At 38.0% G+C, this 26,994-nt stretch overlaps 2 protein-coding genes across 4 annotated transcripts; one reads left to right on the forward strand and one right to left on the reverse strand.

Annotated features, from left to right (window-relative positions):
• On the forward strand, nt 1–17,680 carry gtpbp3 (GTP binding protein 3, mitochondrial). The gene is made up of 12 exons (XM_062424091.1): nt 1–342; nt 1,544–1,815; nt 2,543–2,629; nt 3,557–3,639; nt 4,405–4,524; nt 9,762–9,834; nt 11,574–11,717; nt 13,459–13,624; nt 15,391–15,521; nt 15,671–15,845; nt 16,309–17,398; nt 17,470–17,680. The coding sequence occupies exons 1-11, from the start codon at nt 278–280 to the stop codon at nt 16,538–16,540; spliced, it is 1,548 nt and encodes a 515-aa protein (XP_062280075.1). The 5' UTR covers nt 1–277; the 3' UTR covers nt 16,541–17,398; nt 17,470–17,680.
• A 3,765-nt stretch (nt 17,681–21,445) lies between these two features.
• On the reverse strand, nt 21,446–26,923 carry plvapb (plasmalemma vesicle associated protein b). Of its 3 annotated transcripts, XM_062424526.1 has the most exons (9): nt 26,468–26,923; nt 25,884–26,060; nt 25,473–25,566; nt 25,001–25,202; nt 24,688–24,907; nt 22,836–22,985; nt 22,519–22,647; nt 21,872–21,979; nt 21,446–21,765 (listed from the first exon to the last, which is right to left on the reverse strand). In XM_062424526.1, the coding sequence occupies exons 1-9, from the start codon at nt 26,669–26,671 to the stop codon at nt 21,757–21,759; spliced, it is 1,293 nt and encodes a 430-aa protein (XP_062280510.1). In that variant the 5' UTR covers nt 26,672–26,923; the 3' UTR covers nt 21,446–21,756. The 3 variants fall into 3 exon arrangements, with proteins under 3 accessions (XP_062280510.1, XP_062280509.1, XP_062280512.1); XM_062424525.1 differs by lacking the exon at nt 21,446–21,765 and having other exon boundaries at nt 21,823–21,979; XM_062424528.1 differs by lacking the exons at nt 21,446–21,765; nt 21,872–21,979 and adding an exon at nt 22,115–22,145.
• Nucleotides 26,924–26,994: the final 71 nt, after the last annotated feature.

Raw genomic sequence — 26,994 nt, forward strand, 5'->3', positions numbered from 1 at the left:
CCTCACCGTGGTAAATGTAAACGGCAGGACCTGTGAACATGGATTTGCTGGCCTTTTTAATGCTTAGACACAGCTGTGGATGATAGACTCTCTCTTTTTATCAGCTAACGTTACATTCACAGGTTATTCTGACATCAGCTTACAGGGGGGGAAGGTAAACATCATGATCTTGTCAAGGACAGAGCACATTTCTGCAATGTCAGTCCCTGAAATCAGCCACATGTGAAACAGCAAGTACATTAAACGTTTGGTTTTAGTATTATTAGTATCTTATATCATGCTACCACTTCCGTCCATTTATCGTGGGATATGGAGAGTTGCTGTCCACACAATTAGGACAAGGTTTGTTGCTAGATTTCATTTCTTTTATAACCACTACATCCGAAAAACTACCACATAACCTAGTAGTGTTTGGATCCTTTAACGCTAGAAAAAGCAATGTAAAAATACTCCAGTAAAAGTGAAAGTCCTGCATGAAAAATGCCATTGAAGTAAAAGAACAAAACAAGTAGCCTACGTTTACTGCACTAAAGTACAGTAAATGTAGTGCTTTGGTCCCTCTGACTGATATGATATAAGACATCATAAGATTATTAATACTGAAACATCAGTGTGTGTAAGCAGCATGTTACTATTGTAGCTGCTGGAAGTGGAGCTAGTTTGAACAACTTTACATACAGATGGCTTCAAGTCCAGTGGTTACCAACGTGGGGGTCAGGCCCCTCTAAAGGGTCACCAGATAAGATGATTAATAGGAGAGGGAAGAAGAAAAACAAACTTCTGATATACACAAATCTGTGTTCAGTTTTTGGACTTTTTCTCTAATCTTTGATTTTTGGTGAAATATTGAATCATTTGAACATTAATTGACATGAAACCATGTGAGAAGTTTAGAGGGGAAAATCACTTTTTGGTGGAGCTGTTAACAATTCATAGACATCTGAAATGTGACCCTGACTACACACTGCTTGTTGTAAGACGTCAAAAAAATGGTTATAAATTACTGGTTTAATCTTTAACAATGTGTTGTATTTTAAAAGCTTGTTATATTATCCATTGTGTCAAATTTATAGTAGTGACTAAAGCTGTCAAATAAATGTAGTGGAGTAGAGAGTAAAATATTTGCCTTTGACATGTAGTAGAATTGTACAGTACCTGAGTAAATGTACTACTTTCCACCACTGGTAGTAGATACAAACACTGCAGCAGGGAAATGTTGCCGTTTAGTTTGTTTCAAAGGTGATTTAATGTATATTTCAGGACATGTTGAGCCCCAAAACAGACAAAAGGCAGTACAGATTGTCAGATTTTTTATTCTAACAGTATTATTTGCTGACATACCTGGCTATATTTTTGATGTGATAACCTTCACTACCCTCTGTCAGTTCCAAGGCTCAATAAAAATACAGGTTTTTCTTTATATAATACAACTTATCACATGTCTATATAGATAAATAACCAACATATTAGACGATATATTAGACTTAAATACTGAATATATAATTAGAAGTTACAGTGTGTCTCACCATTTTCTTTTTTCCAGCAGAGGGAGCCCACATAGCAGACACTTGTGCACCCACAATGGAGCCCCAGCTGGACTGGTGGATGCTGACACCATCTTTGCGTTGTCATCAGGCCACGGCAGATGTGGTGTGGCGGTGGTACGGGTCAGTGGACCCGCCTCAGCTACAGCGCTGAGGTGCATGGCCGGGCTTACACGCAGCCTGCCTTCTCCGCGCACAGCCCTGTTAAGGAGCATCACAGACCCCCAATCCAAAGAAGTGCTGGACCGCGGACTTGTCCTCTGGTTCCCAGGTGTGCTCACTTGGACAACACACACATTTCCCTACTTCACCTTTCATCTGTGCTCTGTTTGGTGGATGTAATACAGTACATTGTGTTTTAAGGTGTAGATTTTTATGCCATGCTGAAGTGAAAGTAACATACCATATAGCATAGTAAATGGGTGAAATCATTAATTCTTGTCACTGTCCATCAGAGACGGATTAAAATTCCACCAAAATTCTTCTAAGGACTTAAAAAGATACAAATCAAATTGCAAAACAGTGCTGAGTGCCCTCTGTGCAGCTACATATTATTTTAAATATAAATGAACCAGTCGTTATTTTTTTATGATTCATTGTTTAGTTTATAAAATGTCAAAAAATTGTGAAGTATTAGAATTTGTAGGAGATGAAGGTGACATGTTTTCTCAGTTTCATTTAATCAATTATAAAACTCTTTTTTTCACCAGTATTTCGACTCATTTAGAGTGAGGTAATGCCAGAACAACATTGTTTCTAAATATTGATGTTAATTTTCATCTCCCATGTTAGGAATATTAAGATCAATCATCTTTGACTGCCTGTTAACACCCTATAAGCCAGAGCTGATGTGTTTTAATCATCATCACAGTATTATCAGTATTATATCTTCTCCTAGTAAATATGACATGAAGTATTTCTTGGATTTTGAGCCTCATACATATTTAAATAACTAAAGAATATTCAGCCTGTTGTTTGTCTTGTGTTCATGTCTTCAGGTCCTCACAGTTTCACAGGAGAGGACAGCGTGGAGTTCCACATTCACGGCGGTCCCGCTGTCATTACTGCTGTCTTACAGGCTCTAGGTAACATCCAGTTGTTGTTATAAGTATGATAAATATGTGTTATGCAACTTGATATAATGCAGGATAACACACACATACTTATTTTTTCTATGTTTGTGCCTATTCTATTCTATTCTATTCTATTCTATGCTATTCTTTTATATTCACAGCCTTCACTCCTCAAGCTTTAAGCCTGCATAAATATTCTAAAAACAGTATCTGGTCGAGTCATGTGACTGTCCATCAGTGTGACTTAAAAGGGGAAACTGACACACGTATTCCTATTTCTAAGATACTTATAATATGAGTCTTGGCAGGCATGTCAATCTCACCGTGACCGACAAATACATTTTATACTGCAGTTCTCACACTGGCCTGCTAGAGTGCAGTGTTGTATAAATCTGAAATGTTAATGAAAGATTGTCACCAGTTAATATAATGTTTTCATTCATTATGAATAGAGAGACAAGAAAACACTACAGTGCATGCAAAAGGAATTTTTGAATAATTCTTAATTTTTAAAACTGAATGAAAGGTAGTTACACTTTTAGAAGGATGATAACCAGTCAATATATTGCTCCAGTTAACAGATTGTGACCTTGTTTGGCCAAAATTGTTGGTGCTTACTGTTGTCTGATGAAATTTGAAAAATGGTCATGAAAACAATGAAATCATGACCTCTTTAACCTGCACAGTTGTCAGTTTTTATTCCAAGTGAACTCTGAGTGACACATTGACTCTGCGTTTGATCCTCTTTGGTGTGTGTGCGTGTGCGCGTGTGCGTGTGTGCGTGTGTGTGTGTGTGTGTGTGTGTGTGTGTGTGTGTGTGTGTGTGTGTGTGTGTGTGTGCGTGTGCGTGTGTTGTGTGCATGATGCATGCCAACCACCCGGCTCATACATTTTTTCATGTTTGTATGCTGTGTGTGTGCCTGTGTGTTTGTTTCTCAGGAAGTGTGCCTGGCATGAGACCTGCTGAAGCAGGGGAGTTCACGCGGAGGGCCTTTCAAGCGGGGAAACTTGGCCTGACAGAGGTGGGTCAAGAAGAGCATGTACAAACACATCTCTGCAGATTTGTTTCATTTTTGGTGTAATTATACAGGGTAAACAAGGAATAAACAGGGTCAGATATAAACAGGGATTTCAAGTTCATAAAATGTCAGCATTGAAATTTTCTACATATTTTGCCCTTTGTACATTTCTTTTATTGGATTGTCAAATATTTATGCATAAATGCATCTGTGTGCCCCCAGAAAAAGCAGCCAAGTATGCAGCCTTAAACAGTATACAGGACTGTTCAGGATTTTCTGTGTACTGTGTGTGTTATAGTATCATGATTTAAAGTAAATTATAGCTTTATAAATTCAGTGTGCAATCCAAAGTTATTTTTCTGTTTTCATTTTATGACAGAATTGCCCTTGAAAATGATGAAGATGCTCTGTAAAATCAAGGACAAGGAGGCAAAATTCTTCCTGAGAGAATAATAATTTTCTAATTTTGCAAATGTTGTATTCCAATAAAGAATATGATAAACTTAATTGCCCCGGAAAATAATCTTCAATTGTCGAGAACATAAAAACAGTCTAATCAGCAGCATACATCGTGCAAACAGCAGCATCACATGCTTATAAACGCATATAACTGGTTCTATAAATAACACGTTTGAAGGGAAACCCGGCGATCACACAGTTAGTCATAACAAACACAGTATTGCTGTATCTAGCTTTATAAAAACAGAAATTACAGTATCAAAGTGTTTCCTTTGTACTGGTTCATATTTATTATAACGCTTCTTGAAGGTGGAGGGGCTCGGGGATCTGATCCATGCTGAGACAGAAGCCCAGAGGAGGCAGGCTCTCCGGCAGATGTCAGGGGAACTGGGACGCCTCTATCAGGACTGGACTCACAAACTGAAACGGGTAGGTGGTCCTGTAGATACTGGTGGTGTAAACATGCCAGAATTAGCCAAAAGGCTATTTTACATCTGCTGTCCCTGGACTGATGTTACGTAGTCACCCTAAAAGAATATAAAAAGATTTAGTTTTAAGCATACAAGTAATACATAAAAGAAAAGAAGACTAAATCTAAATAAAGATTAAAAAGCAGAAAACAATGCAAAAATCCACACATACACACGCAAGCTAACAAAGACTCAGCTCAAACAGCAGACAGTTGCTACAGACAAAAACAAGAACAACATTAATCAGCAACACCAACATCAACCAAATTGATTACACAAGACACAATAACAAACTAGCAGGCCACAAGCAAGCGGGGCATAGACAATAGACACATTATAAAAAGCCATGCACAAAAGCAACAATAATGCTAGACAATTAATAAACTGACAGACAACATGACGGATGGCATCAGAAAGCACTGACAGGTAGAGCAGCAAACGTGGAGGAAAACTAAGCACTAAAATTTAATGTTGACAACTTTGACCACTAATTAACCACTTTTTATTTATTTATTTAAAAGCAGCATAATTTGCAAGATTTCTAATGTGAGTTGGAATTTGGAGTTCCACTCACGAGCAGCCCTGATTGAAAATGCAGACTGGCTAAAAGCACTTTTTCTAGATGGGACAACACAGTCTCCTCTAGCTGCACTCCGTGTAGATGTTGATGCCAATTTTATAAACTGGCTCAATACAGGAGGAGCAAGTCCATGTGTGATTTTGTACATAATTCAGGAGTGTGAATATAACAAATAACAGATAGTAGACCTGCAGACAGATGGATGTTTTCATTAGGAGTGGAGCTGTGAGGTAAAGGTGTAGTGCTTTATGTGTGTCAGAACTGAAGTTGTATTTCTAAAATCTGGCTTCAAATCATGTTTGGATCACTTTTCTGACATTATGGTTTTGTCTTGATCACCTAGTCACCTTTCTTTTTTACTTTTGTATATGGCACAGAATATTTTCCATTCATTTTTGATTTGCCATGTTCCAGCACTACAAACTGTACCATTATGTCCATCTGTTCAAACTGTGATGAAACAGGTGAATGTCACACTTCTGTTTCTCAGACACTTCTAGTAAAAAAAGAAAGCAAATTTGCTCGGGACTTTAACACATCTCGACCACCTTTGGACCTGGTCTTGACTCCTAATCTTCTAGATAAGAATTTTGAACTGACATGTGAACAGGGAGCCACTTTCTTTATGAAAACAACCAGTGTAGTATTTAATTCTGTTTTGTCTCGACAGCGGAAACAAGCTGTGTTCCTCCTTTTCCTTGGAGAGACTTTGTCCATGTTCATGATGTCTGACATTTCTCCGAAAACAGTGTTTTGGAAAGAACCCATCAGTAGTGTGCTGTAGGTCAGGCCTCATCAGTTTCCAAAACAATGTTGTCTCTCTTTTTTTTCTTTTGTATCTTGCAGTGGCTTTTGCAGCAGACCGTTGATAGATTAACTAATGGGAATCGGAGGCTTCCTGTTTTCATTTTGGCTGTAGTACGCAACCATTATGTCCATCTGTTCAATACTTAGAATCCCAATATTTATTCCTATAATCCATTTTATGGGGTGCCCCCATGGTTTAGGGGTCAAGATGCCAACCATGAACTACAGAGTCTGGCTTTCCTGTCATCTCTCAATTATCAAAATCAAGTCAAGACATTTAATAAATTAGATCTAATGTCACTTCACATTTAGAAACCCGTCCGGTGTGCTGAAATACTGATATTTTTTTGCAGGTATATTACCATATCATTATCTATTACCAATATGTTCAATATACTTTTAAATACAATTTCAGGCACATTAAGACATTACAACTTCTGCCATTACTTACAAGTCTTTTTTTTTACAATAAATACTTGATCCTATAATTGTAAAAACAAAGCATTTTCAGTAAACTTTTTTTTTTTATCCTATTAAAATGGTATATTTCCTAGCAGATAAGAGCACATTTTTGTCTGACCATAATTTCTGATTTATATTAATGTTGATCTACTGAAGGATTTTTGAATTTCTTATAACAGTTCATACGTGCTCCTGTTTTTACTATTATGTGATAACAGCGGAAAATCAGGTTTCTTCCTGTTAAAAGGGAGTTTTTTCTTGCCATTGTCGCTAAGTGCTTGCTCATGTGGGAATGTTGGGTCTCTTTAAAATTAAAACCTGAAGAGTTCGGTTTAGAACCTGCTCTATGTGTAAAGTGCCTTGAGATAACTTTGTTGTGATTTTGCGCTATACAAATAAAGATTGATTGATTGATTGAACTAATGTGGCTGAAATGATGAGTTCGGTGACCACAATACTTCCTGTGATCAGCACTGTGTAATTCTGCTCTGTCCCGGTATACGAGTCAAAGCTACTGAGGGTCAGAGACCTTGTTAATGTGGACTTTCCTGAGGAAAGCAACTAATGCGCCTTTCCACCATCACTCAAGTGACACGCACTCAATGGTTTTTCTTCTGAACAGCTGGTTTTGCATTGTTTTGGGAACCATAATGCCAAGCACAGCTGTTGTGTATCTGTCACTCAAAACAGACACGCAAACAAGACATGAAGATATTCTGTGCAGCAGTATTGTCTGTATAAATGGTATCCTCTATACAGCATATATAAATAGTTGGTGGAAGTTGATCCACTCTTAGTGGATACATTAAAGTGGAGGAAGAATCAGTTCAACTGTAAAATTCACATTACTGTACAATAGTTGAGTACAGGATTTATAGAATGTTGTTGAAAGCTTGTAGTGTGTTGTACTGTTTTAATGATCAGAGCAGGATGTTGGCTTCTTCTGCACCACCTGATACTTGAGCCAGCTCTCAAAGAGGTTCACAAACTTGGTGAAGATTTAGCTTAAACTGTTCTGGGAAAGAAAATAGCAACAAAAAAATTTGGATTGCAGCTATCCAAAGTCATGTTTGTGTTTGTGTTAAATTTCTGCATGGTTGTTTGCCACCTTGCATACGGTGTCACATTCATTAGAGACTTTCAGATAATAACATACATATGCTTATTACAATGATGTGGTGGTATATTTGGTGTGGCTTATTTCTGAGAGAGTTTTCTTTTCACACCATGTTAAGGCAGTTCAGAATAGCAGGTCACTGAACACTGATGAACTCCATGGCTGTGAGCCAAACCCTCCTCTTCGGTGGAATGTTTTGGAGAATATAGACCAGTGATCAGGAAATACTTTGGCAAAAGGTCTGACCTAAAAGTCCAGGTGTTCTCCCTCGAGAAACTTTGTTGAGCTGCTGATCAGGTCTTTTAGGAAGGTGACTTTATTTTGGACAAAGCTTTCTGGGAATCCAGTTTAATCAGAAGTATACCATCTGTATGATGCTTTGTGTCAAACCCTAACTTGATGTCCAAACAATGCAGCGTTTTGAACCGCTGGCCTCCCACTTCTGTGAATGGATTAAAGTATGGGAATATGATGCTTCCTGTTATTGTGCAGCTATACTACCGTGTGTATTTTCCGTACTTTTAATCAAGATACTGATCGGTGATGTAGTGGAAATACAATAGCTTTTCTTCCTCTGGACTCCAAAATGAATCTCACAAATATGACAATGATGTAAAGAAAACAAGACTTTATCTGATTTGAGATTAGTCTTGGATAAAGATCAGTGGAAGTCATTTGAATTTCTAAGTTTAGTGTCTAATGTTTATATACACAAGATTGACACATTCCATACATGTACATTTAAAGAAACGGAAAAAAGCTTTAAGTATAAAGAATAAAGAAGAAATCTCTGGAGAAGAAAAGGTTAGCTTATTACTGCATTATTACTGAACATTATTTTTTTATAACTGTTATTATTATGTCTGTCTGTCCATTCTATTCTCGTGACCATGGTATCTCAGGAACACTTTGAAGGTATTCACATTGGGCACAAATGCCATAAGTCACAATTCATTCGCTAATTATAAAAAGGTTCACACAAATGTCGAATAGGAAAAAACGATTAATTGATAACATTTCATATCCAAAAGGTCAAAGGTCAACTTCACAGTGACATCAAAATGTTCTGCTAGAACACTTTTCTGGTCATTATTCAACGCCATAACTCCATGACCATATTTCAGATACTGAATTGGTGACACTAATCTTGGCTGCCTGCCTTGAAACTGTGGTGATTGTAAAGATCTTCTGTGTTGCCGGGTTGAAGACGTGTGTGAAGCATCAAAGTTTTATAATTTGTAGCTTTTTTTCAGCAACATCCACAAATGAAGCATCATCTATTGTCATTGCTACAACTGCTCAATGAGAATCAGCTTTATTGGGCGAGCATGAGAACATATAGAAGGAAAATAAACTTAATAAATGTTATTTAATTCCCTTAAAACCTTCACTTCAAATGTTAGTCTGGACAAACATGGATGTAAACTGTAACTTCACTAGTTGGCTAAGGTACACAACTGCAAGATGGTATTTTATACATTGACAGTTAACTGTTTTTTTGTCCTGACTGTTTTATGTTTTTGAACTTTTAATTAATTCATTGAAGTAGCCTATACGTACGTTACGTATTCACAAGTATCACCAGCAACATGTTAATATGTCCAAAATAGAACCAGTTACGGCAGCATCAAGATATACTGCCTGTTCACTCTCGCTGACATTTTTTGTGCTACTCACCTTTTAATGTTTCAACATTAAATCCCGTACACTGTCTTGCTCACTTGTGTAGTCAACATACAAATACACTTGGAAGTATCCATAGAATTATTTTTTTTAAATGCATTTGAGGCTTTTTTGAGGCATCATTGTATTTATTAGAAATATACTCCTCGTGTTACTATCTGTCTGCCGTGGCTCAGCAGGGAACACTGTCTGTTGAAGCATGGACAGGGAATTTCACACTAAAAATATAAGTAACTTTTAAGTGGGTATCTTACAACATGTGTCCAAGTCAAACAGCTTCAGGTTAGCTTCGGCTGAACTTGAGAAAGCGGTTTTGCATGGAGAAAGGACTTCGGGTCTTGTCTTCCATGTCTTACAGTGAAACTGATGTAAGAACGGATCTCTTGAAATGGAGAGGAAGAACAATTTTAGTAACTATTTATACTTTTCAATGTACATATGGGCATGTAGGTTATTTTAACATTAATTTAAGTGTATTCATTAACTGATTTAAGACAACCTGCATTTCACTTCACCTCACTTCTCTCTGTTTTGCATTGTTTCACAGTGTCTTGCCCATGTGGAGGCCTTCATAGACTTCAGTGAGGATGAACTCATTGAGGATGGGGTCTTAAACCAAGGTATGTATACACTTTGTCCTCTGTGCTGCAGAAAAATCCCAGAACAGTCATCCCTGGGGCTTTAGAAGGGAGATGAGGGGTTCTGTTTCTTTCTAAGGAGAGAGGAGTCAGGCTGGCTTTCCTGTTTGGATCTTTAACTGGCCATCGTGTGAGTTTGCTGCAGTGCGGGGAGAAGCCATAGACATCAAACTGCTTAAAAAACCATTTCCTTTTAGGAAGTGTAGAGAGAAGGCCAGGGGGACAGTACAGGCATTTGTCTTGCCTTCAAAGCCAATCTGCCATGTCACTCACAGGAATAGTACTGTCAGCAGCACCGCGTGCAGCCCAACTGTTCTTTCTATGCATTGGTTTCCCATGCTCGCAGTGTATGCGAAGCTCAGCATGTGTGTATGTGAGAGGGATGCCCCCCCTGAGCCTGTCGCCTGCTGTCTGTCACTGGCAGAGCTTTTCAGAAGCCTCAGATGTTGTGAAGTTTCGACACAATAAAGCCTGGGAACGATTGTTTGTTTTGATGGCATGGAATGTTAGCTCACGCCTCGGAGGCAAGCTGCAAATAATAATAGACTTGTTTCCAAAAATAGAAAGCCTGGCATAAATGCTTTCCATTGCCACCTGCAGATAGAGAACAAATGACAGGAACAAAATATTTTAATCTGATGCCTGAAGTGTCTACCGCTGAGTTTTATCTGTGGTTATCTAGACTTGGGTGAATTAATGTGCTCAATTCAGGTTCATAAGATAAGATAAGATATTCCTTTATTAGTCCCACAATGGGGAAATTTGCATTATTACAGCAGCAAGTGGACAGTAAAATAGAAGAGCATCAATAAGAAAAGAATAAAGAACAATAAATAAGGACGAAAAACAAGAACAATAATAGTAGAAATACATTCATTTTCCAAACCGCTTATCCTCTCTAGAGGGTTGCGGGGGGTTGGAGCCATTCCCAGTAGTTATTGGGCAAGAGGCGGGGTACACCCTGGACAGGTCGCCAGTCCATCACAGGGCTCATATAGATTAGACAGACAACCATTTACGCGCACATTCACACCTACGGGCAATTTAGAGTCTCCAAATAACCTAACCTGCATGTTTTTGGTCTGTGGGACGAAGCCTGAGAACCCAACGCAGGCACGGGGAGAACATGCAAACACAGACAGATTTTTTTTCTTTTTTTTAATTATATATAATAGTAGAAATATATAATTAAAAAAATTATAATAATCATGACATTATTTACATTATTTACAAGAGTAATATTGGTATTAAGTGGTAATATACCAGATATTATATTATTATTGCACAGATTTAAGTGAGCGAAAATATACGTGTATATTATTTATATATTGCACAGTTTAATTGAAATTAGCATTATACATGAAATACGAATGTGGATATTAAAATGTGCAGTGTGTCAACATGTCCAGGTTGGGGGGGATTGTACTGTCTGACAGCAGCAGGGAGGAAGGACCTGCGATATCGCTCCTTCACACACTTTGTATGTGTTGATGATGCATCATATTGTATAAAAAAAATCTTGCCCCGTCAGTCATGTGTAGACATAGACAGGCCATGACCTATTCCTCTTCCAGACAAAAAATGTTTGACACCGGAGAACAGGCCTTTTTCCTTCAAAGGACAAAAATTCCTTTTACAAGGCCAAGAAAGTGAAGTTAAACAGTAAAACATTGTCATGTCCTGTTCTCTCCTTTGTCTCTCTCTCCCTTTCACCACCACAGTGGACAGATCTTTGTATGATCTGCAAACAGAGATGGAGCGACACCTAAAGGATGAGAGGAGGGGCGAGCGGCTGCGCAGCGGAGTCCAGGTGGTCATCGCAGGAGCCACTAATGCAGGGAAAAGCAGTCTCCTTAACGCACTCTGTAAGAGACCCAAGAAATCCAACACACACACACACACACACACACCATGAAGTGATTAGGATTTATATGTGATACACTATCTTCTAAAGGCAGACTTAAGTGTTGAATCATGTGGCTGTCAGTCATGACTTGAATGAGAAGAAGGTAGAATCAGTCATACATAAGCAGCATGACATAAAAAGATATTGTGAAATGTAGAGTCATTCAAATGCAAACACTGTGTGCACAGAAGGTGAGAAAAAAAGTTTCCTTGCCAAGACAGGATTTTGTGGAGGAGATAAATTTAGAAACAAGCAGCAATCTGACTTAGAAATCAGACAGCTTGAAAGTCGACGTGCGGATTAGTGTTGTATGCTTCGACCCTCAGCTCCAACATTCAAGGTTTGATTAAAAAAATAACTGAGTTTAAATTTTGAGCAGAAGTTGACCTTGGAAATAGAAGTTTGACAAAATAAAGTTAACTTGAGGTCCAATTGCACCACATCTTGCAGCCTTCATCAGCTAAATGAGTTTGCAGAAGGTATTTTATTTGCTTAAATGTTAAATCTTTCATCTAAATAGATTGGAAAGTCATGCTTTCATAGCACAGGAATGTAGTCTTAGCCTTCTTAGTAATCTGGTCAGGCTCCTGATGACATTTGAGCCACAGTCTGCAGTAATTTGCAGTTGATAATGTAGCAAGGACAGTTAATATACAATAAAAAACTATATTTTACACTTTCCACACATAGCATCTTGATTTTGTCACTCCTAAACACTTCCTCTCATGTTTGGTGTCACCCTAAAACCTTTGTTGTTTATGCTGTAAGGTTATATTTGTTTACAGTATCGTATCCTGAAATCATTTAGAGTCATTAATAAACTACTCAGAGTGGAGGCTTGGCAGGGGCCCTTCACAGCTTCCTATCAGAATAACAGCAGTATTTGTCAAACTTCAGATAAAATCCTGTTATCATTTCCTCTTCCTATTAGTCCTACCAATGGCCTGAGCTCACCCAGTCTGCGTTGACAAGTAATAATGATCTATTTGAATTGAATAAATGAAGATTAATGAGTTATTTGACATAGGGGAAAAAAAGATTAGGAAGGGCTATTCTTTTTCTCTGTTTTGAGATTTTGAGACCGGCTTTTAGGGAAAATGTACAAAATGATTTTGATGATCATGTTTCTGAGATATTAATTTTGAAACTCAGGGCTCATTTGGGATTTGTATTTATATATTTTTTTTTCTTTTTGTCAATAAATTCATGTAAAAAACGAAACCAATAACATGTATTGTCTGTGTAGCCAATGTCTGATATACTGTAGCTTATTCCGTTGTGCCGTCAACCAATTACAACACATTTGTGAGTCACACCGTTGCACCAGGAGACATGTTCTCCTATTATGATAAACATGGGAACTGTAATTTATATTGAATCGATCCCATAAACGGCATCCTGCTGCTGTAAATACTCACTAGAGAACTAAAACCTGCTGCTAAAAATAGTTGCCTGCGAATGCTCTTTTTACTCCTGATTAACATTTTTTAAAACTGGTGCCCAGCAGTTATAGGAAATTACTGATTCTTTTTAAAGAAATGATAGTGTGTATTTTTGATCCATTTTTGAAGATTTACTTCTTCAGAAGGAACATATGGCCTCAGCGCTGAGAGTCACAGACAAACTGGGTAAGCTGAAGGGTATCAAGAGACGGAATATTGCCAGCCTTGTCCTTTAATCTTTAACCTTCTTAAATCCAGGCCAGAGGCCTGCAGCCATCGTGTCCCCCATTGCTGGGACCACCAGGGATGTAGTGGAGACAGCACTGGACATCGGCGGCTTCCCTGTCCTCTTGAGTGACACAGCCGGCCTCAGAGACAGCCCAGACCTGGTGGAGAGGGAGGGGGTACGACGGGCTCGGGAAAGGTAGTAGCACATTTGCAATGCTGCTCATGTGTAGCCCATGTGTTCCTAATATGAGACTGAACAAGTTAGTCCTGAGATGGATGCTGTCCTGGAGAACAAAGAAAGGAAGAAATTAGTCATTCCTTTCCCCTGTGCATCATGTTATATGTACTATAATGTAATGTCTGCGCAGCCTCCTGAGTTTATATTATTGCTGAACCATAGTTATAAATACATGGAACAAACACCCTGAGGAGGTTATGTAATGATGAGCCACCTTTCCTCATTGTAGAAGATTTACCTCAAGTGGTATGATGTTGAAAATTGACATGGCCGTTCACTTGACAGCTGCTTCCACTGTTTACATAATGGAAGAATAGTAATACTCATTGCACCCGTCATCACGGCTTTATCATATGCAAGCAGGCAAACAAACAGAACAATGGACGCCTGTGCACACACACTATTAGATGTACTTTTATACACTTGCATGCATATACATGACATGGCATGTTTTATCACGGGTACTTTGTGTTTAATTCTAATTATCACTTTTTAGCATGTTAACTCACTTAAGTAGGAAACATGGTGAACATTATAGCTGCTCAACATCAGCCTGTTAACATAATTGAGAACTTAAAGACTCAGCAAATATTCACTAAAAAGTATGCTAATTTACATGCCAAAAAAAGACAAATGTCAAGTGTTTCCCCAGTACTTGTGTTCTTGGCAAGGGGGAAAGCATCTGGTGCAGTAATAAGGCATTAAATCACTACATTCATACCAATACCAGCCACATTTATTAAGTGGTAGAAGATGTAGCGGGACACTGACTCACCTTGTTATTGGGAAAATATACTGTTTGACATGTTCTTTGTAATTTGAGAAACAACCAAAGCATGACTTAAGATTTGTTTTGCAACTAGTAAAATCAGATGAAAGACAAATGAAAATCTGACTGCACTAATACAATTTTCAGTGCAAACACTCTCTTTAATACCATCCATTATGAATGGTGTAAGTTATTTGGGTGACCTGGTGGCTCTATAGGAAGGGTGGGCAGTTTGTGTTCTATAGGGAACTTTCTGTGCAGGGAGCAGGTCAGAGGCTCATGACCTGGGTCACTGCAGGAAGGACGTGGTGAGTACAAGCATCCGCTGCTGCTGCTGCTGCTGTTTCTACCTCACAGCGAGACCCGAGGTACAGCAGTGGGTCTGTGCTGGTGGCAGCAGCATCCTAGGTATTCAAAATGAATAACATTTATATTGATTCCCTTTTTAAATATGACTCAAGTCCCAAAGATAGAGACCAAGGAGCCACAATTCTGCTCTGAGGCATCATATCGGCGTACAACCTGCAGCTGTTGCCGTCCCCAGAATTGTAATTTTATGGAATGACATTCCATATTTCTCAAACTTTGACTTAATATTGTAATATGCAAAAATGCAATGATGTAGAAAATGTACTCAAGTAACCAGAAAAATCTCAGTGGATTATTTTACAGCCAGCTTTGAAATCATGTACATCAGTAGTTTGTATATCATGCCCAAAGTGTGTTTGTTATTTTACACGCAACAGTGTGATCAGTTCAAAGACATTAGAACAGGCAACAGGAAGATCGTAATGTGATATCATAGTGAGTCTAGTCTAGCATGATATTGATATGATATCAGTTGGATAGGTTGGATCCATTTGACCTATAATGTAGAGATTAAGATACAAAAATATTCTGTATTAAAAATAAAAAAGCTGACTCATGAATTGCTTTGTTTTCTTGTTTTCTCCAGGGTGGAGCAGGCAGATCTGACTCTGGTGGTTGTGGACTGTGCTCCCCTTCCTTTTGATACCCAGCAAGCTGTAGCCTTCCTTCAGGAACACCTGAGGAGTGTCCTGCCCTCTCAGGAGCAGCATCACACAGGTATTGTCGCTAGAACTCATCTGTTTCTTCTTCTGCTGGAGAGAGACTTTCAACTGAATTTTGAAGGACAGTAAAAGTTTTTTTTTATCATCATAATTTTTACATTTCTCATAAAAAAATCCTTTCTCTACGTATCACATTTCCTGTAGACAGGTGTCTCTTGGTGCTGAATAAGACAGACCTGCTGCCTGAAGAACAGAGGCAAACGTTGGACGGGGAGCTGAGATGGATCTCTGGACTCCCTCCTGTCTGTCTCCTCTCCTGCCACACAAATGAGGGACTGCATGATTTCCTCACTGTGCTACACAGCAGTGTCAAGACTCTGTGAGTTCCTTTAACTTATTACATTTTTATAGTACCAGGGCGATGATTTATGGGAAAGACTGTCGAATGATTGTTTCTTGGGGATCTGTGATGATTTCATAAGAAATCTTAAAGGAATACACTTCAGTTTTTTACAGATTAAATCAATGACATATAAAGAGTAAATTAGTGAGGTTCAGAGGGGTTGGTAAGTGGCTTCTTTTTTTTTTTTAATCTTTGGGCAGAGCCAAGTTAGCTGTTGCCCCTTGCTTCCAGTCTTTATGCTTACCGACTACTGTCTTCAGTTTCACATTAAATAGACAGATATGATAGCGGTATCAGACTTCTCGCACTCATTTAAATCAGATTTTTTTAAGCCATGTAATTGCTTTGTTTTCAAAAAAAAAAATTTAGTATAAAAAAAACACAAAATATTGAATGTTTTATTGCTCCGGTTCAATTTGTACTTTGACTTCCTCTCTAGGTGTGGCGACCCTCTGTCTAGTGCCCCCACCCTGACCCAGGCTCGCCACAGGGCCCACCTGCAGCAGTGTGTTGCGGCCCTGGCTCAGTACCAGCAATACCGTGATACCGACCTAGCTCTGGCAGCTGAGGGTGTCCGGTTGGCTCTCACCAGCCTGGGCCGGATTACTGGACGGGTCGGAGCAGAGGAGATCCTGGATATCATCTTCAAAGACTTCTGTATTGGAAAATAGTCAGATGGCTAGCAGCAAAAACATGAAGTACATGTAATAATAGCCTGCCCAGAGAGGAAGGCTGTGTTCTCGTGTGGTCCCAGAGTATCGGTAGAGAAAATGGGACAAAAGAGGCACAGCATCGGCATTATGCCAGGCTTCGAGGCACAGCGAGAGTAAGAAGAATGAAATTCCTGTTCTTGGCTGCAGAATCACGCTGATCCCAAGACACAGAGATGTTTGTTTTTTGTTAATACACTGAAAATAGTCAAGCGTGATGACAGGTGCCTCAGAGGCCTATGCTGGACAAGTGTTTGGAAGTCGTAATTTAAAAATAGATTTTGAAGGCCTTTGATAGGTGAATATTAGGCTCTTGGGTTGCAACTGAACAGCCAAGGTAAATTTTGTACTGCAAAATAAAGTCAGCTCCAGAGACCTGTGCAAGGCCATGGACTCAAAGTTTGGATGTTTATTTGTGCAGCAGGACAATGAAGAATTTGTTTTTTGGGAGCAGGTATCGCTTCAGCTGCACTCCTTCGTGTGTGTGTTTGTTCTGTTCGTGAGATCTTGTATTATTTATGGGTATTTTTGCCTTTTATTGACACAGATAGTGGAGAATTAATAATGAATAAGAGGAGAAAGATTAGGGATGACATGCAACAAACGTCCCTGGGTTGTCTTGAGCAATGGATGGTACAATTACATGGTTAGTGTCTTAAACCCCAGATGTCTCCATTGCATGACTGTGATGAGAAACTAAGTCTGAATTTTTGCATTTTTCTGACTTCAATACAGTAGGCACAGGTAGTGAACCATTTATTTAACGTGTGAATTTTCCTTTAACATGTTGACTTTCAATTCACATATGGGATGTTTGATGTGGTCTAAAAGTGATCATATGCATTTTTGGAACAAATCATTTTTTCCTATGAATCAAACAGATAAGGCAGGCAGACGATTGTTTGGTACTTTTGATTTTAGTTATACCATGCATTGTCATGTTACTGTGAGTCTTTTTTTTGTTTTTTTGCACTTTTCCACACTTGCTTTTACAATTCAATATTTCGTCTTACACTTTCACATTATGTGCTGGCATACAAACACCTAATGTCAAGACACCAAGAATATCTTAACTTGCCAAACGCTGTATGTAATGTGTGATAAAACCCTCATTAAATGAAATATATGAATGTGATTTATATTACACATGCGCTTACTCATTCTTGCAAAGATTGAATTGCCCGTAGCTGACATTAAATGAAGTACATGTTGTGAAGGCTTTGTTTTCTGATCTGTTTCATTGTAAACTTCATCCTACGTCCACCTCCCAGCATAAAGCATAAATAGATATACAGTATGTAAAGAAAGTTAGACTGACCCAGCTCTTTCTGCTCTGTGGGAAAGGGACATTTTTGGAGGCGATGCTCTATGTGGCCTTTGTTCCCCTGTCAGTCTGGCCTTGATCAAATATTTATGTTTCCTTGTTGAACTCCTCACCCTTCTTCCCCAGTTGGTTTCTCCTCTCCCAGTCTCTGACGACATTTGCCCCGCTGTACACCAACATAACTGCCCGCATCTCCCGTCTTTTTGTCTCTCTCCTTGCTGTTTCTGCTACCTGACCTTTCCTCTTTCCGTACTGCTCTGTCAGCCTTTTAGTCCTTTCATGTTCTCCTTGATTAATTACAGCAGAGGGGGAGTATGAGCTAAAAGTGGGACTTGCTGTCATACAAATCAGTACATTTGGGAGCCTGGTTCATCTTTGAAGTACCTGAACTATGTACACAACACCAAAACAACTAGGTTTATTTGTTCCTTCACAACAAAATCACTTTTTTTCTTTTAGTTCTCAAATGTTGTTTAACCACAAGCAGCTATACAGGAACTTAGCCAACATAAGATACCCCAGAATTAGATTTTTTTTTAATTGAAATCAGGAACTATTTGAACTATTTGAAATGTAATTATTTGTTATAAGTTATAAGGTAACTAATCTTCCCAGAACGCCAGCTTTCAATATTTGACAGTTTTTAATACTTGGATACGGATATATTCTTATGCACTAGTATGCACTATTGAGGATAATGTGGTTGGGTTGGAGCACTTTACAGATCATTATTGGTCTCTTTATTTAAGAAACAGTTGCATGGCAACGTATCAACCGAAAGATAAACCTACTAAATGAAAAACAAAAATGTGTAAGTAAGAAAGTAAGACAAACTCCATTTAGCACTTTCAACAACAAAGCAGTTCAAAGTGCTTAACTGTATATAATGTAAAATGGCATTAAGACAAGATCGAAAAGAAACACAAAACTATTTTAAAAGTAACATAAATAAGGTTTTAAAAGAATGAAATAAATTATAAGATTAAATTAAAAGCTAAAATGGAAAAAAACATAAGAATAAAGATGTGCATGTATATTTGAATGAAGGACCAAATTGAATTGAATAAAATACACCGGCAAATATAAGCCTAAATTTGAAATAATTCATACAATGTCAATAGTTCAATCATAACAATCATCAATCTGTAGATTTAAGTGGAATTTAAAAAAAAAAAAAAAAAGGACAAAACTTTAAGAGTATCAAACACACAAGCGGGCAACACATCTCCCATCCTCCTTGCAATTTTGAACCATGACTCAACCAAAGTTTGTGTCACAATTGGATTTACAGCTGACTAATGAGCGGTACTTTTAGCTTCCTGTATGTCAGTTTCCTTTGGTTTGGATTAATGGATGTCCTGACGATGCAGTGTTGACGTAACCGGGTCCAGTGTAGCCAGTTCCACCCTGTACTCAATGGCCTTAAAGTGTGTGTTTGTGTGTGTGTGTATGTGTTGTGCGTCATAGACTACTTTTGGTGACAAGTCAGAATTCGCCTGGGACTGCTTGTCTGATTGGGGACAAAAGTCATGTCCTCAATTGGGAAAAAAGCTGCCTTTGGTTCAGTGGTTAAGGTTAGGTTAGTTTGGGTCCGGCAAATAGTGGTGATGGTTAGGGTCAGTCTCCGGAAATTAATGTAAGTCTGCGTAATATCCACAAATGTGACAGTGACGATATTTGTGTGTGTGTGTGTGTCCATGTGTCCATGGCATTTGAAACACTTATTGATACATTTATGAATCTTTATTTTCCACCTGGGTAGAAAATTGTCTTCGGCTCACCAAACACAAGAAACAACAACATAAATACAGACAAGCAGATACTAAAAGAAATACATAGACAAAGCCACATTACACATTAAAAACATTTAATGTCAATATCTGTGGGACTTGGGATTAAGAACTTCTTAAATACATTTATAGTATAGACTTGATAGCACCTCCTGGAGCCCAAAGGCTCAAATTGGCTGAAGAGAGGATGGGAGCTATCTGCCAGGATGGTCCTCGCCTTCTTCCTCGTCCTTTCTCTTAAAAGTTGATTCAAGGGCTTCGGGGTTTGCCAACTATTTTGCTTGCCGTTAACACAGTCCAAAGGATTTCCTGAGGACAGGAGACAGACTCACTCACCTGTAACACTCACATCCATCAGTGCAGTGAGCCTGGGAGTTTGACTTTGCGTGTTTTCCTATACAGAATGGAGGGGCTAATGTTTGTCCTGTCCAGATCATAGTAGAACTTTTCCATATCCATAGCTCTGATATAAGCTCTGATATAAGTAAAAAATTAATGACTTTTTGCAAATTATCACTGCAGTTTATATGAAAACATTTGTTCTTTCATCACTGCAAATGTATAATTAACATTTATCATGATTCACCAATTAAATGTATTAATATTTCTGGTGAACCCAGAAAATCCAGATTAACCACATTTTTGTCACAGTGTAATAAATCCAGATAATCTTATAATAATCACAGTATCTGAATAAAAACATTCAGATTTAAACACTGTAAAATTAGGGTGAGTTTTTAAAAAAAATAGTCCCACATACTGAAACATTATTATTTTTTTTTTAAGAATTAAAAATAGAAAATGCTGACATTTCCATTTAGTTTGATACATTTATTTGTGAATAAAAAGTTATAATTTATAAATAAATGATCATGTACATAAGCACAATAAAAAATACATATGAAACTAACTAAATACAATAAAAAAAACAGAAAATTGAAAAAAACCAAAAATAAATCTGATCATTTCTCACTCTGAGGTGTCCAAACTCCTAACAGACACCGCCATGAAACACTTTTACTGAATGTAACATCATCTGCAATCATTTGTCTTTCAGTTAGTTGCTAAAAGCATTTCAGATATTTGAAATGTGTTGCCTATAGATGTATAATTATGTTTTATTATATGTCAGTATTCTCTTGCATCATACTGAACACACAATTTTCACAAACAATGTGCTATATTTATGGATATTAAGGAAACATAAATGTTCCAAGAAAGCCCTGTGCAGCTACGGATCTGTATGTGCTCATCACGTTGTGCTTATGAAAGGAAAAGGAAGTAGTAAAGCCTGAGAACAGTTCATATAACATCTAATGTACATGTGAAATACACCATGAAAAGGGCAATAAATAGATTTACAGTCTGAATATTTTAACTGAATGAGTCATAAAAGCAGCAACTTTAAGTCTAATTCCTACCACATCTCTGACTTCTTATTTCTGACAGACTATTTTAGACTGATTGCTTGTGTGGGTGTGACAAAGTGTTTATGGCTTGCTCGATGTCGGTATTGTCATCCGGCACTTGGGAGAAATTAAAACTAAAAATAGTAGGAAACATAAATGTAGCTATTTAAAGAGTATTCTGTTTATAGCATACAAGTGTGTAGCTGCTGCCTGAAGTCTGTCTGATTCTTTGGTGTATTTTTAATACCAGAGAGACAAAAGAAGACAATAAAGTTACTCTGTGCTCAGTTTAAAAGTTTAATTCAAAAGATAAAGAAATTATTTACAATATATGTTTTCCTAACCACACAAACCACAGTGAGTAACTTACAGAAAAAACATATTTACAGCAGTGTCATTAACATTTTTACATTTTCACAGCAAATATTTAAACAAAAAAAACAAAAATTTTCTCAGAGTGGAGCCACATGAGGCATGCACAGAGCAAAAGCACAAGATATGTCATTAATGTGGAGTGAAAATATTTACAGGATGTGTTTGGTGAAGTATGTCCAGAATTATTTACATGTCCTTTAATTCCTTAAAGGCAGAACGTTGATCGCTCTGGCATAATACCGGTGCTTTGAATGAATGAAACCATCTGTGTGGTTCATTTTATCTCACCTGAAAGAGAAAACAATTACGATTAAATATCATATCACATCTCCACTCACTGATTGTAAAAACAGGAATCTGATACAGTAGGTATTTAATCTAATATAAAATTTACCGTTGGAGTTTTTCTGAGAACAGGTGCTCCAATAGGAGACCAGTTGGGGACAGTTTGTCTGTTCGGCTGTGAGCCCACCTCAAAGCCAAGAGCTTTTGGGAGACCCAACTGCAAAACACATAATATTAATTAACAAGTGGCACAAACACACTGATTTGTAGTGATTCTTCTGACACCTGCACAGACACTTTTGGAACTTCTGTTTAAAATTGTTTTCCTTTGTTATCTTCCCAGCCCATCCTTCCTGTTCCTGCTGCCCTCAGATTCCTCTTTTCTGCTGACACACAACACAACACTTTTCTATGCACTGATGTTCATGTAATCAGAGGAGTAAATCTCAGTTAAGAGTGGAAATGTGAATGGTACTCTTGTGAATATGCTCAGAAAATCAAACACAAGACATTTAAAAGTAGGAGTTTTTATCATTTTTAACCTCTAAGTTGCCGGTTTGAATCCCTTGACTGACTTTAAAAAAAATAGAAATAGCAAAATGCTGAAACACCAGCAGACATGCATTACTGGGGCACAAAAATGATCATTTGTCCTCAGTGAATGAAGGTTTAAAACCATTTGCGGGTGCTGCCTTCCCTGATTCCCCTTCACATGTATACACAGAATAAATGGCAGGTCCCCAGTATGTACTTTACCTTGCAATTGGGCTGAGCAGAGACCATCTCTTTCAGAGTCTTCAGCTCGCTCTCTTTCAGTGCCAAACTGTCCTCTTGCAGTTTCTTCTGGTCTCTCATTCGATTCTGCTCTATCAGTAATTTCTCCATCTGAACAAAATATGCATGTTTTATTTTAAAGGGAAAACTGTGTAAAAAATAATAGAAAATATAATAAAGATAGTCATAAAAATAAAGTAAATTAGCAGTCATACCTTTAAAACCCCATGCTTTTGTTTTCCACCCTCACAAATATACAATTCTGTACTATCACACATCTGTGTACAAATATACTCTACCTGGTCATCATGATTCTTTTGCTTGAGCTGCAGCTGGTTTGCGGTATCGGCGAGTGTCTCACTGCGACTGAGCTGACACTGCTTCAGCTCGGTGGCCATGTGTGAGTTTTGCACCACCAGACGACTTGACAGGCCTTGGATCTCTGCAACCTGGAAGAAGAAAATCATTTAAAAAACAAAAAAAACAAATGTTATGTACTATTCATCTGATGTCATGTTGTTCCTTTTAAATATATGCTTTTCAAAAAATTGCAGCAGAAAGAAGCAGGCATGCTGACAGAGAGTATCAAGAGAGGCCCCTGAGAGCGACAATCTGCTGTAGATGAAGAATGTGTCATTTAGTCTACAGCACCAAATATGTTTACAGATGGTGCCTTTACATAATTGTACCTGTTTTTGTTCACTGTGTCTATTTCTATCTGAATGTTGACAACATAAGTGTTTGTTAATGTTCATTTTCCTCAACGTCATGCTGCGGTACATGTCGTACATGTGATGTAAGAATGAAATCTAAACTAAATGTCTCCCTAAGGGGCAGAAACTATATGTTAATGTTGCTCTAAATAAACCATAGAGGACCTGTAACACAAAGTAATTATACTCTCCAAAGTATGCAGCTGAATCAGTGGAATGTATCCACACAATGGAAAAGTACGTTTGATGAATTTGAATGTTAACAAACCTAAACACAGTATATTTAGACCTATTATGATTTTTTCACATTTACATTATAAAGTAACGCTGTGGTCACAAGAAGCTTCTACAACAATCAATCTGCTTAGAAATATATATAATCGCTGACTTATAACATTTTGGACGGGTGGATAAGATCCTAGCAACTAAATATTTTAAGTTTTGATCATTTCATTAAATTTGCAAATATTAAACTCAAAAAATGACCAAAATTCCTGATCACAAAATAACCACTCTGCTCAGGTGCTCAGTAATGTAGTGGCATCTCTCAGGCTGTCTGCCTCTGTAACTCAGAGTGTGTTTATGGGGCCTATTTTGTAAATCCTCCTCTGGCCCCACTTTTTTTATTTACCCACAGAACAGACAAAACTCCATAAAAAATTAATTCAAAACACAAACAATGATATAATAAAATGTCCAAAAAAACAGATCATACATGATGTATCTTTAAGAGCTTTTTCAACTGAGTTTAAATGTAGCGCATTCATGATTCATTTTGAGTAAATCCCATCCACGTCCAAGCATTACAAACTTATTTGCTTAGGCTCTGGTATGTGTCAATATAAAATATCTGTTGGAAATTTTGCCTGCATGTAAAAAAGCTGAATAACTGACAAGTGACTTATTACTAACAAAGTAGGCAAAAGCACATTTCATTAATTCATTTTTGGAAAAGTTGTGTTCAAATTTTTCCTGCACATAATTAAAATCATTAATGGCTAATGGGAAAATATGTTCCAACACTAAAACTATATTTGTCTCCTCACTCAGAGTTGTATCTATATGAAATCTTGCTTTTTAGAGTTAAAAAAAAACATATATTTGCTGAAGATATGTATTTGCTGTCCTTCACATGACTGCTGTGTCAGCAGGGCCTCATGCTTCACCTCCGCTTTGACCCTGACTTTATCCCTCAGAGGGTTAGGCTGTCTCTTTAGCTAGATTCATCAAAAAGGATGCAGCGGATAGACTTCCTCCCTTGAGAAATTGATTTCCCATCCAAATTGTTCTTGTAATATTCCATCAACCTTAAGCATATTTTAAAGGAAAGTTGGCTAGACAGATGTGAGAACAGATCTGAAACATGGAAAACACCTAGACAATTCAAGTTCAAAGGGTCACATCTTGTAAAATCAGAAAATATGCTGCATGCACACACCTTGTTGCCCACGTTGTCTAAGTACATCTGAAACTTATTCTCCACGTCTCTGGACAGATTAGTGCAGCTGTTTCTTATCTTCTCCATTTGCTCCTGCTGGCGCTCACAAGTGAGGTGAAAGGTCAGCTGATGGGGAAACAGGTTATTGATCTTGTTCAGGAAATCACTGGTCACCGTTTGGATGCCGTCCAGTGAATGAGCAAAGTCCTCTTTGCATTTCCTAGTTAGACATATAAAACCTTTAATGTCTTTATTCTTATAACGTTTCATGGTCATTTACTCACACAAAGGAAACAGGACAAACATGCGATACCTGGAGTAGGTGGTGAGCTGTTCTTTCAGCATGGCGTTATCCCTGCGCAGGGTGATGGTATCCTGGTGATATGTGTCTCGGTCCTTGAGGGCGTTGTCTCTCTCCTGGTTCAGATACTGAACCATCTGGGTGAAGTTTGCCTCAATGAGGTTTATCATGGCGCTCTGCTGGGCATTGAGGCTCTTCAAGGTCTTTAATTCACCTGAAGAGTTCGGGGAAAAAACGGTGTTATCACAGAAAAACGTAAATTGAAAATTATACTTTTATTAACACTGCCATTTTCTGCGTTTTATGAATATTTTCTTTACTCTATTTGAATACTAACTTGATCATTTGATGTATGTTGCAGAACTACAAACACATATGTTAATTATTGCCATGTGCAACATTTGGAGAGAATAGTTATCAGAAGAGTAATTGTGCAATGTTTAAGCGATATTTTAGTATTAAACTTGGGGTTGGGAGTACATACCGCCTGAAGTGACAATGACAGGAGGCTGTATCGGAGGGTTGGAACACCGCATCATCATGCTACGTGTAGTTGCAGTCGTCCTCTCACAGTTAGCCTGTTAAGAGGAAAAAACAACATTTGCAGGATGATTAATGATTTGTAGAACATATTTAATTATCATGGTAGGAAAACTACAACAATGCTTGAGGAAATGTTCATATTGTATCCTTTCCAACACCAACACATGGTAAAAACCTTGATTGCTGTAAAGAACATTTTTCAAATATAATTTAGAGGCAATGAAAACTAACAGCTTCACAAAATTACCTGCTTCTCAATACAGTCTAGCAAAAACCTGGTATTAACTTTTCTGTGTTTCACAAGATGCAAACATTCAACCAATATCCTACATGAATCAAGTCATGTACTTACTAATTTAATTTTTAAGCCGAACTCTGTGCTGTTGGCATCAGTCTTCAACTTCTCAATCTCTTTTTCCAGAGCACCTTTCTCAGCTGTGCGAGCTGCCAGTTGAGCTCCCAGCTCCCCTTTCTCTTTCCTCAGCTGGATGTTGTTCTCACTCAGCTTGTTGAAGTTCAGCCCCAGCTCCTTCATGACAACAAATCATTCAGCATCATCAGATTCAATGTATTTCACAGATATGAATGCAATATCATCACATTGTAAAATGAAAAAATATAATGCCAATACAATGTCTTAGTGTTTTGTGTCAGAAACAACTGAGTTAGGGTTAGTGATGGTTGATTCTGCAAAACTGAATCCTGTCAAGAGCTGCTGCAGAAAGCCCACTTAAGTCTCTTACAGTCCCCTTCCAGTGAAAAAAATGTGTTTCGCTTATTGTTACCTCACTTTGACTCATGATAGTTTAAAAATTTTGGACAGGGTATTTTAACTTTTTTGTTGAGAACCTACATCAAACAGAAATTATTTAAATCTGAGTATTTTTATTTGGCTTACAACACTTCTGAACTAATGAGCAGGAACAAATCACTGACCTTCACTCTCTTCTCCTCTGCAGACTTCTCGGGCTGTCCATAGATGAGGAAGAGCACCAAGCTGACGATGATGAGGGACTGGATCAGAGAGGAAAAGAAGAAGACGATCCTCATGTAGTAGCCGCAACTCTTCCCTTTGGGCCTGTGAAGAGGCTCCTTTCCCTCCAGGCCAAACTTGGCCCTGGAGTAGCTGGAACTGTACATGGCTGTTGGGGGAGAAATGATGGCAGCTGGTTTGGAAGATGTAAACAGGAATGATTTTTTTTTTTTTGGTAGCCAAAATCCACAAGGTTTCCCCTTTGATGTGGTCTTCTCTGCAGAACAGGTGCTGAAGCTTCAAGTCTATGCCAGTCAAGCTGAAATGGAAAAAGAACCTGAAGTTAGATGATCATTAGTCTTCTACAGCTCTGCCAGACAGAAATGGCATGTATGGATGGATGTAAACAATGACCCTTAGGTGTGTAAAGGGGCCATGTTTATAAATGCTGCAGGAGGCACACTTCCAGTCCATCCTGGCCCAGCCCTCA

Source organism: Scomber scombrus, chromosome 8 (assembly GCF_963691925.1).
Source record: "Scomber scombrus chromosome 8, fScoSco1.1, whole genome shotgun sequence".
NCBI classification, from domain to species: Eukaryota; Metazoa; Chordata; class Actinopteri; order Scombriformes; family Scombridae; genus Scomber; species Scomber scombrus.